This window comes from Neomonachus schauinslandi, chromosome 6, assembly GCF_002201575.2.
Source record: "Neomonachus schauinslandi chromosome 6, ASM220157v2, whole genome shotgun sequence".
Classification (NCBI taxonomy): domain Eukaryota; kingdom Metazoa; phylum Chordata; class Mammalia; order Carnivora; family Phocidae; genus Neomonachus; species Neomonachus schauinslandi.
Window position 1 is genome coordinate 48,338,519 of NC_058408.1, and position 18,788 is coordinate 48,357,306.

At 39.0% G+C, this 18,788-nt stretch overlaps 1 protein-coding gene across 2 annotated transcripts in view; it reads right to left on the minus strand.

Moving 5' to 3' along the window:
• RASAL2 (RAS protein activator like 2) overlaps positions 1-18,788 on the minus strand; it is a 350,264-nt gene that overhangs the window by 12,010 nt on the left and 319,466 nt on the right. The window contains exons 9-14 of one of the 2 annotated variants that reach the window (XM_021682604.2): positions 17,136-17,280; positions 11,775-11,919; positions 10,864-11,100; positions 8,909-9,110; positions 6,616-6,815; positions 4,947-5,808 (exon numbers count right to left, since the gene is read on the minus strand). In XM_021682604.2, the coding sequence (XP_021538279.2) occupies positions 4,947-5,808; positions 6,616-6,815; positions 8,909-9,110; positions 10,864-11,100; positions 11,775-11,919; positions 17,136-17,280 (1,791 nt within the window). The remainder of the gene's footprint in view (positions 1-4,946; positions 5,809-6,615; positions 6,816-8,908; positions 9,111-10,863; positions 11,101-11,774; positions 11,920-17,135; positions 17,281-18,788) is intronic. The other variant, XM_044916396.1, reaches the window with a different exon arrangement.

Consider the following 18,788-nt stretch of genomic DNA (forward strand, 5'->3'; position numbering starts at 1 on the left):
CACACACACACACACACACACACACACACACACACACACACACACACGTTCACCCCCTACTGGATTCTAAAAGCAGAGCACAAAAAATTGTTTCAGCATTGGCAGAGAAAAATAGTTTTACAAGAGGTTTAGGTTTTTATTTGATATATGTACACCCGAAAGACAAAAGAATGTGATTCTGAGTTTCAAAAAATTAATAGAAAGCCACTATTTAAAGGAGACAAACCCTTTTTAAATTTTATAATCTTACCACGTTAGCACATAGGGCACAGAAAAGCTGCTTTTCTATGAAACCAGGATTTTCTATTATTCAATAGTGGTTTGAGATAAAGCAGGTATTAAAACTAGTAACAATTTTACTGTTTGGAATTTATTACTTCAAGGCAGCTAATTCAATAGCTTTCTGCTTTATACAGTTAACAAGATGTTGCGTGAATGGACTTTCTTTCCCTGTGATTTGTCATGGGGTAGCTATTTATTGAGTGCCTATAAATGCACTGCACACTAAAGATATTCCTAAAACACACTAAGGAGAGATCTTAGCCCCTAAAAGCATATTAAAACAACAGCGACGACTCCTTAGCACAATCTAGGCTTTGACTGTTAAGTGAGAAGCTGTAAAAACAAGAGTTGGTTCATTCCACTGGTGATGGTGGTAGTTACCGTATCTTCAGAAGGACTAACAATGTCCAATGAATTATAAGAGATTGTGTGATGGAACGGGACATTTGGGTCTATTCCTATTTTATTGGTCGAATCTGATTTTCAACCACTTCCTAATATATCCGAGCATTCTGCATGGCATATCGTAGGAGGTCATTAACTTTGAAAAAAATATTAACTATTCCTTGTATTCATGGCAAAACCTTTACAACATCATAAAGAACAGAAAAGTAATATTGAACAAATAAAAAATAGTTAAAAGAGGGTTTTTTTTTGTTTGTTTCTTTATTTAGAAAACTATATACTGTCTCTTCCTTTTTTTTTCCTATTGGTTTTATGTGTGCTGGTCTTATTTCCCAATTAGATGGTCAATCCTTGATGCATGGCACCATATTATACAGTTTATTTTTGAATGGTAGCAATGTAATTGCACAATATATGCTCAATAAAATATTCATTTATTAATACTCTGGCTCTCTTTAGAATTTATTACTAAACTATCCTGTATTACTAAGAGAAAGATACTATATGTTTTTCCTCTAATCCTTTGGAAGTGCATCAAAGGCTTTTCTTCAATGACTGCTCCATCTCCTTTACAAGCTAGCAAAGATAGCAAAATTTGTTATCTCTAGTTTTCATTAGTAGTAGTTATTTAGTTATTATTTAGGCATTATTACAGATCGGAAACTTTATTATCTCTGGTTTAGAGTCAAAGAGATTGGGAAAAGAGGTTGGGCAAGGGCTTCAAATCCCATTTTGCTTAGCTATAGCCTTAGGAACAATATTTATATCCACTGGCTTTCAACGGTGGATCATTAAAGAAAAGGAAGGATGAAAAAGACAAAAAGAAAAGCAGGAGGAATTCCTACTAGGAATATCTCTGCTTTGAGATAAAGCCGTCTAGGGTTTCTCTGGGAAAAATACTAATGCTTCAGGGCAAAAGGGCCTGAGACAGCAGTTTCTCGGATCCTGTCATCAGCCAAAGCCTGGCTACGCTGAGGACAATGGAGAACAGGCCAGTCCCCCTTACGTGCTAGTATTTACTAGCTATAAATAAGGCTTGTTGGTTTCAGCTTCTCCAAATCTGAAACAGTCTGGTTCTCATAGTGAAGAGCACTTCTGCTGTCAACACCAAGAGAGGGCTGACTAAAGTCAACTCTGAGGGTCCCTGAAGAGGCTGGTTAGGAGATGGTTCAACACATCCCCACGTGATAGCGGCAGCATCCTTCCAACAGGACTGTTAAATTTGAATTTTTTATGTTAAAAACCTCTTCAAATGTGAATTTTTAAGGTTCCATAACATGCTATATCTGAACACATACACTGTAAGTACAGTCTATTATACACAGATAGTACATGATACATGAAAAACAAAATGGAGGAAAATGAGGGGGAAAAAATCCAAATAAAGGCTGAAAAGGGTAAAAAAATTTGAAGGCAGTATCCTGAAAAAAAAAAAAAAAGACAAAACAAAACAAAACAAAAAACCCCTCTCTTTCCTATAGATTGTTTCACTAGGAGTTTATTTCCTTCCTACTCAGTATGTATATGAAGACCAAAGCCAGTAATGCCGCCAACAATGGGCACTCCTTTGTGCTAAGATACAGATGGAATTTGCACGGGACAAAGCCACTGATAATTAGAGACGCCTACAGAACAAACCCCACAAAGAAATCCTCTAGTTTTGGGGAGAGAAGAATTCCCCAACACAATTTGCAATTACAATATGCAAAGGAATTTGCCAAAAATGTGCTGATTATATAGAAATTCAGAGGCTTCATGGGAGTGAGAGGAGAAAAGCAAGAAACCAGAAGATAAGGAATAAAAAATAACAACATAAGTTTGAAAGAATAAACCATCTGCATAGAAAAAGCCCATGTAGAGAAACCAGAAACTTGAGCAATAAAAAACCCGTGATTTATGCTTGAACTGCTGCGATGGCGGCATTACCAGCAAAAGCATAAACAAAGATGAATACATAAAGCCGTACTAGGCCGTCTCACTCTGTGCCTCACTTCGCACCAATGTAACAAAGACATACCCCAATTCATTGACGGCTTGTGGCACAAAACACTTTTAAATTGGTTGTTTGTAGACTACGCATTTCCTGCCTCCCGTCTCTCCAGACGGCCTTCTATTCACCCATAGAAACATGCACTAACTGCTTGTATGATGGGTGCTAGATTTTCCTACACCTAAATATTATAATGACAATTGGTTCCAGATGGTCCCACAGAAGGCTGTGTAATTTGTAATATTTATAAACCATCAGTCTGAGTCTCGGGCCCTGGGAACTGAGGACTACATGATACAGGGGAATGGGTTAGCATTCCTCTTTTCTGTCCAGGGCTGGGCCCGAGTCAGCTTTTGAAAAGCAGGTTGGAGGGCCCTTTCCGCTGTCCTGTCCCTCTCTGCCAATCCGATATTCTTCTCTACTCCCTATCCCATCCTCAGGGACCCCATGCTACAAACCCCCCCACCAGCAGATGTCTGCCTCCACACAGTACTTCATCTCTGAAATTACTTATCTTTCCTTTCTCCTCTCAGTAAACACTTTGATTCTCTGAAAGTAGTTGATCTCAACTAGAAGCTAGCATAAAAGCATCGTGTGGAAATGATCATGATAAGGTGTGAATGACCGCCTTCTGACAAATTAAATATATTGATATAATAGGACATACATATGAAAGATATGGGTATGCATAAGCATTTTCATTATATGTAATCTTCTTTCCTTTTCTTTAAATGAAAAAGCTTATTAAATCAAAAATGAATTGGGGGAGTGCCCGGGTGGCTCAATGGGTTAAGTGGCCAACTCTTGGTTTCGGCTCAGATCATGGTGTCGGGGTCCTGGGACTGAGCCCTGTGCTGTGCTCTGTGCTCAGCGGGGAGTCTACTCAAGGATTCTCCCTCTCCTTCTCCCCCCGCTCATGCTCACTCTCTCTAAAATAAATAAATCTTTAAAAAATCAAATGAATTGGGGAAATATAAACAAAATGAAAATGAAAAATTTAAGACTGAAGGAATTTCTCTGGAAATTTCTCCAGAAAGAATGACCAACTAGGAGGTTCTGCTCAGGAAGTCGGCTGCGGGAATCCGCTTAAGTTAGTCGTGCTTTTCATCTCTTCCTCTACTTCTGCATCCCAGGATTCTGTCAGTGTGCTAATTGTTTTTAAAACAATAACTATCAAACTAGGGGCAAGGCCTCTGATTACAGCAGAATGGAAGCAGAAGCAGCCAAATCAGTAAATGCCTTACCTATAAAAAAAGCCAAATATATTAAAAAGATACACTGGGGTTTTATTGCAGTCTCCTCTGACCAGTGGTTTTGCTGACAAAAGGATCTGTCATAGAACTCTTTCAATCACAAAGCTCCCTATTACTTATAAAGTATGATTAGGTTTCAAAAAAAGGTCAGCAAATACAAAGGAGAAAAATCTTTTTTAGATGAAAGATATTAATGTATACATATACATATACATGTATTGCTCAGGTTATTAGTTTGTGCCCAAAAGCAAAATATGTATTGGTGCCTCAAAATGTAGTATGTAGGGAAGTCATGAATAATTAAATTCTTGGGAAAACTTTTTATGTGTCAAGAAGAAAAGTCCGGAAATCTTAAGATTGGGTGTGACACTAGCTGGCTTACCAGTGCAAATAGAAGGGATTTGTAAATGGTTAGTGTACCTGTCAACCACCTGTGTTTCTATCCTGTTCCCTCTCTCCTTTACCTTGCCTTTAGAGGTGTTGTTTATTTTTCTAGTCATTTCCAGGAAAAGGCACATGAGACTTGTTATGTCCAGAGGGAGGTGGGGGATGGAGTAGAGAGCAGTTACATTAAATGCTTGGCTCAGAATGCCAAAGTTTATTCTGGAAACTTAAGGGGGAAAAAAAAAAATTAAGGAGGATTAATGTCCAGATTCCCCAAATATATTCTAGTTGATCTGGCCTATAGGTTTCGTAGTTCATGTGTTCTAATTATTCATTCAACCCTGACCTGTTCTCAGTGCAAACCCAGGTAGCAGCTCAGCTGCTTGAAGAGAAGGAAAAGCCCTCTGCGTGGCTGTCAGTCTCCTGAGGGGAATGAGTCAAGCTACGTGCTGCTGCCTCACCTCGCCAGAAGCCTCCCAGACTTTTCACTTCCTCTTTCCATTTCAAAGTTGCAGAAACTATTTTTCAGTGGAAATGCTGCTAGCAATTGGATTTCCTAATGATTTCTATACAAAGAACCAGGGAGACAGCTGGACCAGTGGAAGCCAGACCCCTCCAGCCCTCGCCCCTACCTGCTGTGTCTGTTGTCTCTGGATCGCTCTCACTTTGGGCACGGGGCTCTCTCTAGAGGAGGAGGACTGCTGCCGGGACCGGCTCCCGTTCTGCAGAGGTTCGGCCACCAGCGCCGCAGACGCCACCGACATGCTCCCCGTGCTCCGTAAGGAAGCGCTGTGCGGCAGGGACGGCGGGGCTTTGGCTCGGGCACCTAACCCAGCGTGGTCCATCTTCCGGATGGGGGCCTGCCCGGTACTACTCTGCCGTGGCAGAGCAAGAGGTATGTGTCTGTCCGGCACAGTGTGCCGCCTCGAGAAATCCTCGCTCTGGGTGCTGCGTTTGGTGAAGTCTTCCATGCTGCTATTGCTGGGCCCGCTGAGTTTGAAATCTTCGCTGTTACTTTGGCTTCTGGAACTGGCAGTGCTTAGATTCTCCAAACTGGAATCCACAGAGGCCTTTGGCATTGCTGGAATTGGGTTATTGAGGTGATAGACAGGGTTCTGGAATGACAAGGGCTGGAGGCTGCCTGGCTGGTTCAAGGCTGGGTGCAGGGGCCTTCTCACTTGGGGTGCACTCTGGGGGGTGCTCTGGGTTTCCCGCAGTTGTTTGATGCTGGCCACCTGGGTGATGGAAAGCTGGCTTCCAGTTAAGCGCATAGGCACATCAAGCATGACAGATGCATGCTCCACTTGAGCAGCGTGAGGGTCCTGAAGGTCCATGAGGGAGATGCTCCGACCGTTAGGAAGGCTACTTTCCTTTTCATCCTTTTCAGAGTAAGTCATGCTCTGGGAGGAGGCTTGCTGAACCAGCAATAATGTTTTCCCTCTGAAATAGCTATCTGTGTTGTCCTGGCTTGGAGATTTTAGCTTATGCAAATCACTGTGGAAAAAGAGGACCCTTAATTACTCTGGAGGCAAATTCAAAATAGTTAAGATTTCTCAATCCAAGGCATATGAACATTTCTGAAGGCTCCAGGCCCAGTGTGGCTACTTATGTTGGTTTCTAAACTCAGATTTCATCATTACAATTCTTAAAAATCCACATTTTTAGTTTTTCTCCGAAGGTGGGGAATAACACTGTGTATACCACTCCACCATTGTCTTTGATTTTTACTAGAATTCCAGTCATTTCCTAGTTAGGTTTTAAACCCTCCCGAGGTATTCCAATTCATAGTTAATTGGTTCTGTCTAAACCTTCAAGAGGAGGGAGCAGCGCTGTGTGTACAACCAAAGGGTGCCTGCTAAAGGCCCAAGTCTTGCCAATCCAGAAAAGAGGGTCAGTCTAAGCATCAACATTGCATCTACCTATCCAGCTGACACAGTTAAAATGACATTAACTGAGGTTCTCTAGATTTTTGAGTGCTACAATATATGAAAATATAAATTTAATCTTCCCCCATTAAGGTGGACTTAGGGTGCTCGCTTCGGCAGCACATATACTAAAAAAAGGTGGACTTAGGTTTTTTTTATGTTTGTTGAATATAACTCTACAATATCATTCTAGAAAATAAGTATCCTAGATCTTGTGTATTATTATGATAAACAACTGGATTATCTCAGGCCAGATGATTCTTTCCAATTGATGACTTTCAGGTTGTAAATTCAACAAATAAGTTAAATAGATTTCTGCCAAATCTCTAAGCATTCTCTCTCTCTGAGACAACAGTTTCAATTCTCTCTTTCATACCTGTCAGTGGGGTCTTCAAATATTTTCTGCAGCCCAGAGGAGAGGCTTCCACTGACATTCGGACTGGAGTTATGCTCAGTGAAGCGTCTCAGTTGCTGTTGTATTGGTGTAGGATTAGTCAGAGACTTGGTAATATCAGCAAGAACTCGAGGCAGAGGTCCCAATTTTGCCACGGTCGCCTGTAGGAAGGAATTTTCACCCTAATTGGATAATAAGCATTGCGACATCCACCAAGGATTGTTTTTGGGACAACGATGCCCATTGATGGAGGGGTGTAGGTTGGAGGGAAGGGTAGGTATTTGCATATGGGAGTGGCAGGTTCATAATGCATTGTTATGGAGCAGCAGAACCATGGCGTCGAGATGAATGGAGGAGGCGAAACAAGGTGCAGCAGACATCGAGGAAAGAAAGGAAATAGAAATTAGGATTATGCAAATAAAAATTAAAAGACATGCTCAAAACAACCAAACTATTGCCATTCCAACTAAAATAGGCATGCAAAGCAAACTAAATCTTTGGGAGGCTAGTAGATCAAGGTGGGGGGGGTGGGTAGGGGAAGAACCAAACACCTTCTAACCAAAGGACTTCAAGACCAGAGGATTGGCTAGTGTGATGGAACTTCCAAAGAAAAGGCATCGTGTGAGAAAAGAAATGCATGCCGACATACAAGAAGGTGTTGCATTCAGGGGTCTGGAGCACTGCAGGGCACACAGTTGATATTGCCATCCACTATCCCATTCACTTTTGGGAACTCTGACCTATTGTCAAGACAATCTTTTTTTAAGCAGCAATATCAGGTAAACTCTCTCTATGGGATGTGTCTAAGATTCACCCTGGTTCCCAGGACCAAACACCGATGAAAAAGGAGAAGGCATGTTTACTTAGCAAAGCCTGTTAAAAAGGCCTTGACCCTAAATCAACCAGGTCTATTCCACAAAATTACTGTATCCGCATCCCACTGATGTGGTTACTCGACAAAGAGTCACTTTTTAGTATTGGCTTTATCCATCTCAATCATTTTCTTCTTTGGGGAATTCTTATCCTCATGGAGTCTTACGCGACTCCTCAACTCTAGGACAGCTTTACGCGGCTGCTTCTGGGTCTCCTGTGTCTTCTCCAAAACTGAGACTCTTCAACTCTGCTCAGATGGGTAGAGTGGCTGGTCAAATGCCACCCAAAGAATAGCCTTTACTTGCTCAACTTTCCTGAGCCATGATTCATATTCAAGGAATTTATCCTCAGTACAGCTGCAACTCAAAGTCTAGCTAGCATTTCTATAAGTGAAGAAGGGGTTCTCAAGAATACAAAACAGTTTATTATTTTACAAATGGTAGGACACCCTACCATTTACATTGCCTCAGGAAAGTGTTCTTTACTAATAAGTCTTACTCCCCCCATTTTATTGGTACAACATTGTTAAGGATAATAGGAAAATGGAGGAAAACAAATACATTCTTATCACAAAAAAAAAACCTTTGTCTTTTGAAGTTATTCTAACATTCCACCACACCTATTTATCAAGTACCTGTAGCAAACAAAAACATCAATAAATAATTATTGTGATAAACCTAGCTAAAGTCTAAGACTACTTTCCATTACAAATTCTATTTCTCTTTGAAAAATTCCAGAAGGAAGAAAATGATTGGCATGGTATATATTTAGTTATAAATATGTAATTCTTAGCTTATACTCAGAAAATAAATGATTAAAAGTATTTTGTTTTTTAAATTCATATCTGTAGAGAAAGAAAACATCAGAATTTTCAGATCCCATGTAACTCAGTAGTACTAATAGCTATATTGAACCCTCTGACTTGCATAATAAAAGAGTCTCGTGAGTAAAACTAATTAAACACGATAATCTCAGCATTTTTCTAAGTCCACAGTTTTGTTAGAATTATTATAAGAGGTTTCATCACCTCATCCTGCTATACATGAATAAATCTGCACTTAGCAATGTTTGATGTTAGTTTCTAGGGAAGTTTTTAGACATGTTATTTATAATGTTCCATACATATATTTATTTATTTATTTATAGAAATATATACTCCATTAATTCAGATAATTAGTTAAAAATATACGTTAATAATTTCACGGCCTTCTAGAATTTTTGGTTTGCAGGGCACATATTTTACTCGGAATTGATAACTATTTACTCCCAGACTTCTAGCACAAAAGGTTGCTTTCAACTAGCAGAAAGCATGAATGCTGTCACTCTGTAGATACTCTCCAGAATTCAGGTATATTCAGGTTCTCTAACTCCCATCTCCCATTATGCTTCCAGCCTACTTTACCTTATCAAGTTGGGAAACTACTTCCCACAGTAAGGAATGCAAAACTGAAAGCTCTCGGCCCAGATCAATGTAACCATCAAAGCCTGGGGTGTTTGAGATGGTGTCTGGATTAGAGATCTCCAAAAGAAAGCGCTTCATTCCACCCCATTCATGCTCTAAAAAATCATTCATGAATGCCATGTATTCTTCTTTGTTACCAAATCTGAAATAGAGGGAGAGAAAATGGGAAAGGACATATTCAGGAAAAGAGATGTTTGAGTTGATTTTACACTGAGCTTTAAATTTTTTATTTTTTTAAATTTAATTTTTTTTAATTTAAATTCCATTAGCCAACATAGAGTACACATCATTCGTTTTAGATGTAGTGTTCAATGATTCATCAGTTGCATGTAACACCCAGTGCTCATCATGTGCCCAATTTTTTGTTTTTATGTTGGGGAGGTAAGTGACTAATTTATAATCTGTAAGTGATAAATGCTAAAACATACTTTCTTAATACTGATGTAAAACTCAAACACTTTGCATAGCTTTCTATTCTCTGTCGGCTAAAGCTAAACCTCTTTTTTTCTGGTATTTAAAGCTCTCTGTAAATAACCTTCATTTGCCTACCAAATGCTCATCAGTATAAACCTTCAATATTGCTAGCTTCTTCAGAGTCCCCCAAATATATGGTGCTTCTCCAAGCCTTTGCTCATGGTATTTATTTTCGTTATAGAGGAACTTCTCCTTTTTGTCTCTCTAAATTCTAGGTATCTTCAGGGCCTTGCTTAAGCCCAGAAAACTTCTTCCAAAATAAAATAGAAATAATTTTTACCAGAATTAACTCAAATAGGGTAAATATGTCTACTTCTGTGTTGGCTCTTAAATAGGATACACAAAGTTAAAATAGTGCACTTCTAAAAGCCACTATTTATACTAGAAAACAATCTGTCTCACCGAAGTTCTAATTTTTTCCTTCAACACACTGCTAATAGAGAATTTTGTCTTTTTAGAAACAATGAAAAGTGGCAAGAAAAAGGTGTGAGTGGACACACTCTGCCACCCAAACATATCTGCTGTTTACAATTCAAGTGCATTTCCTCCCCAGTGGTTTCCTAACTCCCTTTCAAAAAATTTTAAATCTATCGAAAAGTTGAAAGACTATATAACAAACAACCATATGCATTCATCTACATTAACCAACTGTTAACATTTTGCCAAGTTTGCTTTCACTTTCTCTCTCTGCACACACTTTTTTTTGGCTGAACCATTTTAAACTAAGTTGCAGACATAAACTCTAAATACATTAGCACCCATTTCTCCAGAATAAGGAATATCTCTTACATAAACTAATGCCATTATCACACTAAAACTTTTTAAAAACATTATCCATAAATCATCTATATATAGTCCACATTTAATTGTCCCCAAATGACTTTTATAGATTTTTTTTTTTTTCCAATTCAGATCCAATTAAGATTCAAGCATTGCAGTGTTTTAAAATCTAGAACAGTCCCTCTCCATCTTTTCAATTTTTCATGACATTGACTTTTTCTGAAGGGGCCAAGTCAATTGTCTTAGATAATGTAAACATTGAGTTTGTCAGATGGTTTTTATACTTAGGTTTTTGTATTAACATATTTTCTAGTATCCATTTTCTTTTTTGCTTAAGTTTTTAATAGCACTTTTCATTGAGTATAATTATATCTTCATCATATTCCATATTACTGGATATTTTTTATGAACACTGTGGTGGCTGCAAATATTCTACTGAATGCATGTACCATGGGTTATTTAACCACTCCTATAAAGTGAATATTTAAGCGGTTTCCTTCTTTTTTCCTTATTTTTAATACCACCGTGATGAAAATCTTGTAATATGAGTGATGAGGCTTCCCCACCCCCATCCAAATTTTAGGTATCACGTATTTTTTAAAACAATGTTTTTAAAAAGTGCCTAAGGTAGTGACACCTACTTGGCAAAGTTAGCCAGGTTCTGAATGACCTTGGCAATCAGAGTCAGGGTGCGAGATGTGCGGTCATCAGGATACTCCTGCATAAGGTTGAAGAGACTGGGAGACATGATGGCGGGGCACAGGAAACGGAGGAACAATGAGGCACTGATGAGCCGCTCACTGATGTCCTGCTTGCCGCGGTTCAGGCACTGCTGCTTCCAAGATGCAAACACTTCTTTCAACTCACGAGGGAAAACACTGGGGAAGGAAAAAAGATCAAACCTCTAAATATAAAAGGACCACAACCCAAGAAAACACAAGTGATCACACTCTGGCCCAACACGCCTCTGCTCTAGAGACAGGCTAAGAGGAGAGCCTAGTAGAGAGAATTCTGCCTGATTCATGGCTTAGAGTTGGTGGAAAATTGACAAAAGTCCAGATGGAGACTGGAACCCAAAGCTACAAAACTCAGGGATTAGTGTAAATTTAGTTTTGCAAACTGGGAAAATGGCATGAGGCTCCTGACTAAACCATCTGGTTTAATAGAGCTTACCATAATCTCTCTAAAGAGTGTTCATCAAAACTCTTCCAAAAATCTCACTAATCGCTGGGGTTGGAGCAATGCAAAAATCATTAACACAACCGTTTAACACTAGTAAGTATTTTAGAAAGCCATTAAAATACTTTTGGTATTAGAGGATGTGGTGCTAAGACTCTGGGGAAATATTATATTTATGTAGAGAGCCAGTTCACAGGTACTGCTGCTTACACTGGAGATTTGGATCTTCGAGGGCACTCTATCAGGGAAACCTTCCATTTTCCCCCTCAGCCCTTCCTTTGGTTGGGAAATGGCACCGTTAACACTGTGATGACTTCTGCATGGAAAAATGTCAATTCCATACGCAGGGGCGGAAGCACTGACACCTGCTCACCAGTAGGAGTTGATGATCTTGCAGAAAGCCAGCTCACAGCACATCTTCAGGTTGCTCTGATGGTCTATCAGTTCACTAGAGGAACACTTGCTGGGGTCCACTTCGCAGTTCTCATCTGACTCATACAAAGCTTTGATGAACTCCCCTGTTTGAAGAGAGAAGATGACAGACAGTACAACTATGAATAGTGTCCTCCCGAACAGAATAAAAGGATTTCGGATTTCTGTCCTTAACGTAGAATGGGAATTTCTTTCTGAGACCTGACGTGGAGGGCTCAAAGGATTGTTACTGCTTTAGACCCAAGGGTTACTACCTCCCATATATCATGTTTATTTTCCTCATCCTGGCAGTGGAAAAACTGCAATCACTAACATCACCATAATGGTATTTATAAAAATAATAATGATACTAGTTTAATCAATGATACAACTTTAAATCTATTATCTAAAATCACAAATATATTTTATTAGCAGGAACTCATTATTTGCTATAAGGTCCTTCTACCAGGGTGAATAATGTTATTATTTTAGAAGACAAAAGAACCCAAGCTTGACTGAATAGCCCACCTAAGGTTTTTAGTGCTAAAGCTGGTGCCAAACATAGATTCCAGTAAGGGTCTCTAGACTTAATCTCCTGTGAAGGGGACAGTCATTCAACATAGCACAAAACTGGAGCAGAACATTTCTTTATATAATGTTCGCCCAAATAAATTTAGTTTAGAAGCACTGTTCATATATTCCATCCTCTACAGAGATATGTCCATATTCCCTAAAAGAACAAATCCTTACCTTCCCTGTTTTTCCTCCACTATACATTATACCTTGTGTATGTTCTAGTGTTCCATGTCTCACACTGGTGATTATTTGTTTACATGTTTGTCCCATGTTCACCTCTCTGGGATGAATACCCTCGGAGGTCAGAGGCCTGCTTCGAATCATGGTTGAATTTCCAGCCTATCAAACAGCTCCCAAAGCACTGCAGATGCTCAATATTTATCAGAGATGATAGTATGTATTCTTGGGTTTTTATAGGTCTCTACGATCCTTTCAAATCTGCTTATATCTCTCAAGGTTTAGCCTAGTTCTAATAAATTTCACGAAGCGAACAAAAATTTCTGCAAAATTAGGTAGCAGCAGCAACATGCGGGGCATTTTCTATTAAAAGGGTTAGTAGTGAGCTAAGTGAAAGATTTTACAAAAAAGCTATAATAGAGGCCAGGAAGTGATTATTTGGAGGAAAAGTGCTTGGAGAACAGGAATTTAGTGCATAGAAAAAGTAAAGGTTTTGGAGCCAGACAGATCTAGGATCTAGCAGAGAGGACCTGTACTTTCTTTCTTTCTTTTTTTAAAATATTTTTATTTACTTATTTGACAGAGACACAGCGAGAGAGGGAACACAAGCAGGGGGAGTGGGAGAGGGAGAAGCAGGCTTCCCACAGAGCAGAGAGCCCGATGTAGGGCTCAATCCCAGGACCCTGGGTATCATGACCTGAGCGGAAGGCAGATGCATAACCGACTGAGCCACCCAGGTGCCCAAACTGGCAACTTTTAACTAAATTTTCTCTGAGAATTCTTCAGGCAGCCTGGAAACGGCATTTTTTTTTTTTGCCCAAAGTGTATGAAATATAATTAAACTTTAATTATTCTGAGTGCTCAGCTGTCCTTATTAATTTTTTGGTTTACTGAGACTTCACTGTGAAGCCTCTTTATATAATAATTATTATAAAACCTTCCTCAATTGTAGTATTAGAGGCTCCTGCCACAGTAATTACAGTTTCATATGAAAATAATTGAATTCTTCTCAGGTAACTGAAAATTGTGCAGTTCTTCAGGGTTACTATTTGAAAAATCACATTACTATCTCAAACCATATCAAATAAGTCTGAATTTACACTGGCTCCAAGACACACTCTGTAAGTTGTTTTCAAAAGAGAGTTTTTGTCACAAAAGTAAAATATAGGAGAAAAAACAGCCACTGAGCATCTAGATCTTAAGGCTAACTAGAAATGTGGGAAGTTAAGCGGGAACAAGACAGTAAAATCTCCATCCTGAAGCATCTTACCAATTAATTTTGTTTATGCTCTTGTAGCCATTTTCACTACCTTGGTCCTTGCTCTTGGGTTATGAATCTGATCATAGAGATCTGTGTGGGGTTATCTGAGTTTCTTCTCATGCTCACTGAATTTTCATGTCTCATATAGCCCATCAGCTATTTAATTATTCTCTGTTCTATCAAAGCACTTGCATCTACTTTTCACTTTGGAAATTATTTATTTGGAAATCCTGTTTATTAGTACACTGAATGGCAGAATATAGATTTTGATTTTTAAGAAGTAGGTAGTCAACACATATTTATCCCTAGGTCCACAGAATGGAGACTATGGTTTGAGATGCTTCATCATTGCCTTTTATAAGGCAATACAAATCATTAAAGCAAGCCATGAGATATACTTTAGGATATGACTGTAATAAGCCCTTTTGGTGAGACTATGAACCTCTCTGTACCTTTCCCAATATCAATGAAAATCCATTTTCACTATTCTTACAAATTCCTATTAGATCTTAAACTAAATCACATGACTTAGAGAAAAGACTATGAAGCTAGGAAGCAGGAAGAGAAGAAATTTAATTCTGCAGAGTAGGAATTAATCGCTACTACACTGAGCCCACTCCATGTAAACACAGTGGGCCTATTTCTTGAACAGTCATTCAAAGTTTACCCCGTACAACCTGGTCCCTGTCCTCCTGATAGCAGTCCCAGCCACCACTAGTGATCTTTATTTTTTTTAAAGATTTTATTTATTTATTTGACAGAGATAGAGCCAGAGAGCACAAGCAGAGGGAATGACAGAGGGAGAGGGAGAAGCAGGTTCTGCACTGAGCAGGGAGCCCGATGTGGGACTTGATCCCAGGACTCTGGGATCATGACCTGAGCCGAAGGCAGATGCTTAACCATCTGAGCCACCCAGGTGCCCCACTAGTGATCTTTAAGTTGCCAAATGTGATAGCCATTTTTTTTTTAACCTCTGCTTTCCTCAATCTCTGACTCTATTGATGCTTTCTTCTCTTTTGGTGTCTAAGAGTCAGTATTTTCTTGGTTTTCTTGCTTTGCCTGCATGTGTGCACACGTCCTTTCTCTTTGTGATCACTTCCCTGATTCCTCTTCTTCCTTCCATCTATATCATAAACCTAGGTGCACTGGAAGATCTGTAGCTTCATTTATCCCTCCACATGGGTAACTTAGTCCTAAATTTCCAAGAGACACCTAGACAGATGTCTTGGGATTTCTCACCTAGAACCCCTGGGATTTCCTACTAGAACTTCAAACTGAATACCCATGAAGTGGAAATATCACTTTCCATCTCTCAAGCCTACTGCTTCTGTGTTCTTTATTTCTGTCAAGAATCTCATCATCCTTCTAGTAACTCAAGGCCCAACATTCATTGTAATAGCTGGTCTCCAACTCCTACCCCGGCCCATTCTCACAAATTGACAAGTTGCCATGTCCCCTCAGCTCAACTTCTTTAATATTTCTCAGATCCCCCTTTCCTCTTATTCTTGGTGATCACATCATTCAGAGGCTCCTGATTTCCTGCCTTCCTTCTTACAATGGCTTCTTAACTGGTATCTCTTTTCAGTTGCTTTCTTCACCAACACATTTTAATCATTTTGTTAAACTAATTCTCTTGAAAATACCCTGCTCAAAACTTACAGTGGCTCACCAGTGATTACTGTAAAATCTAAACTCCTCAGCCCAGCACTCAAGGCTCTCAACAAATTGGTTCTAACTGTTTTTCTAATCTTTTTTGTTGTTGTTGACTTATTTCATTTTTCAGCTAATTAATTTTATTTCATACATGCCTGGTTCTCTCATACCTTTATGCCTTTTTGTCCATGTGGTTCTTTCCCCTCTGCCAATTCCTGCTATTTCCCTTGTCCAATATCTGTTTTTATATAACCTTTCTACTCTTCAAGCTACACACACACTATTTATGTATCTTACATGGGAAATTTCATAATTCCATCAGCTAGAATTAATTTCTTTAATTCTTTGGAAAAGCACAGGATCTCCGTCTCTCTCTTTTTGGTTATAGGGATAACCTTATCTTTCTCATCTCCCTATCTTATAAACTCCTTGAGGGCAAAAATCTCTCCATTCATTCAACATAACTTACTGTCTACTCTTGACCGTCACATGTGACTACTGAGCACTTGAAATGTGCTAGCGCCAATTGGAATGTGTAACAAATGCAAAATACACACCAAATTTTAAAGAGTTAGTATGAAAAAAAGTATTATGCCTCACTAATAATTTTTATATTGATAACCTGCTAAATAACATTTGGATATACTGGGTTAACTATAATGTTATTAAAACTAAGTTTACCTATTTCTCTTTACCCTTTTCATTCTGTGACGACTAGGAAATTTAAATCACTCACATTATGTTTCCATACGATGGTGCTGCTCTACATTCTGTGGGAAGTACTAGGGATATGAAGATAAAAGAAATGACTATGTTCTTCAAGAAACTCGTGTCTGCTTTATCATGATGTATGTCACCCAGCACAGTGCCTTACTCTAGTGGTTTTAATGCCTGAATTTCATGACCAGATCTGAAATTCCAGGTAAGTGGCCTAGTCAGCAAGAACTACTGATTGGTAGGGGCACCTGGGTGGCTCAGTCACTTAAGCATCTGCCTTCGGCACAGGTCATGATCCCAGGGTCCTGGGATCGAGCCCCGCATCAGGCTCCCTGCTCTGTGGGAAGCCTGCTTCTCCTTCTCCCACTCCCCCTGCTTGTGGTCCCCCTCTCGCTGTGTCTCTGTCAAATAAATAAATAAAATCTTAAGAAAAAAGAAAAAAAGAACTACTGATTGGGCAAAATGTAGTAATTATTAAAAATTCTAGAGATCTTGAAGGCAGAAATTGGGAGTTGTGGGAACTGGCAAGAGTTTTTTTACCTTTTGATGCATGATAACAAATGTTAACATTTTCAAGATTTCAGTAATATATTTATATCATAACGTAAATAATCAACACTTTGGGGGAAACAGGTACCCTCAGATCTAGTAGTGACATCCACTCATATTGTGTATCTTAGTGTCAAGAACTTGAGGGTCCTAGGGGTAGCTGCATATGTTGATGAGCTTTCTCTTTCTGTACATATTGGAATAAATCAACGTGTAATAAAGCAGTACTACTTGTGAGTACTAGAGAGACTTACAGCTGAAAGTCAAACTTTAACACTCTCGTCAGCTAGAACTAAGTAACATGCTGAATTTGAGCTCAATTTGTTTGTTCTACGAGGGTGAAATAACAAAATCAAAAGGCAAAAAAAACAATGCGTTTCTTCTCCATACCCAATGCGTCATGAAGATACTGTTGTCCCACCAACTTAAGGTATTCCTCAATGGATTTGGTGGCAATGGTGTTCTCTCTGAAGATCAAGACGTCATGCTCTCCACAGCGATCCACCTCAGACATTACCAAGTCGGTGAGAAAATCCTGGTAGAAAAACGTTCAATGAGGCACAAAGCAAATGAATAAGTAATACACATTGCAAGAAACTGAGGAAATATCGGACATCCTGGGAATGCTGCTTTAAAACTAAAGCTGCCTGATTCATTTGAAAGAAAAAAGTCCATCAGGATAAAAGCTTAATCACCCCAACCCGAAGTTTAAAATTCCTCCAAGGGTTTTCCATTGCACTTTTGATAAAGACCATACTTCTGCATGCGGCCCACGAGTCCCTATATTTTCTGGTTTCTGTCCACCTTCCCAGCCTCCTCGTATACCATTCTCTCTGCATTCCATTCCAGCCGCAAGGGGCTTCTCTTTAGGCCCTCGAATAACACCAAGCCCTTTCTAACACATGATGCCATCTATTTACCACAAAGCTTCTGCAAATGCTGTTCTGCTTCACTCCTACCCTCGCTCCTGCCCTCACTGTCATGGAGTTAATTCCTCAAATCCTTTGGATCCTCATTTGTACCTCATTTCTTCAGTGAAGCCTTCTCTGAACCAGCATCAGTCAGGTCTCCTATTCCCCACTCTCATAGTGCCATATATTTTTCCCCCTCTGCATTTCTCACTGTAATCACACATTTATTTCTGTAAGTACTTAATTATTATCTGTCTTCCCCCAGAAGACTGTAAACCCCATGAGGCCAAAGACAGTGTCTATTTTTAGTCATTTCCAGATCTTCAGCATTTAACAGTTTCTGGTACATATTAGATGTTCAATATATAATAGTTATAAATTGGTCCATGGTGTTAACGTGGTATTTCTTAAACTTAACACTTGAACTCATTTTCTAGGCCGATTATCTGTCTATCTGTCTATCTATCCATCTATGTATCTCCATCCATCCATCCATCCATCCATCCACCCACCCATCTATCCAGAAAAAAGGCATAAGGAGAAATAAAGCCCTTAAGGAATAGTTGGTTCATTTCTCAATAGTCTTAAAGATTAACTTGATGTAAAATTCAATGTTTATTATTCTTTAGTTTAAACGCAGTAACATCATATGTGGAATGTTATATATTCATTGGATATTTCAAAGTCTCCAAAACCAAAAACAAAGGAAATATGTTGATTTACTTTTACTTGAAAATTAAGCATTTTGAACATTAAGGGGATTTACTCTGTGGCAGCTCAACAAAGTAAGAGTTACAAATGTAGGAATCACTATTACAATTCATGTGCTAAGGAACAGGAGGAAACTTATGGGGGTGATGGTACCATTCTGTATCTTGACTGTTGTGGTTTCCATGGGTGCATAATATGTCAAAACTCATTGCACTTTCCACTTAAAATGGGTGTATTGTACATAAACTGTACCTCAATAAAGTTGTTTAAAAAATATCATATACATATGATATATATATACATGTATATCTCTTGAACCTTAAGCAATGGAAGAGCAGAATGAACATATCCATACACTTTCAAAGATGAAATTCAAAATTTCAATGGCACCTCATCCCAAACTCATACACGTTTGTAACAC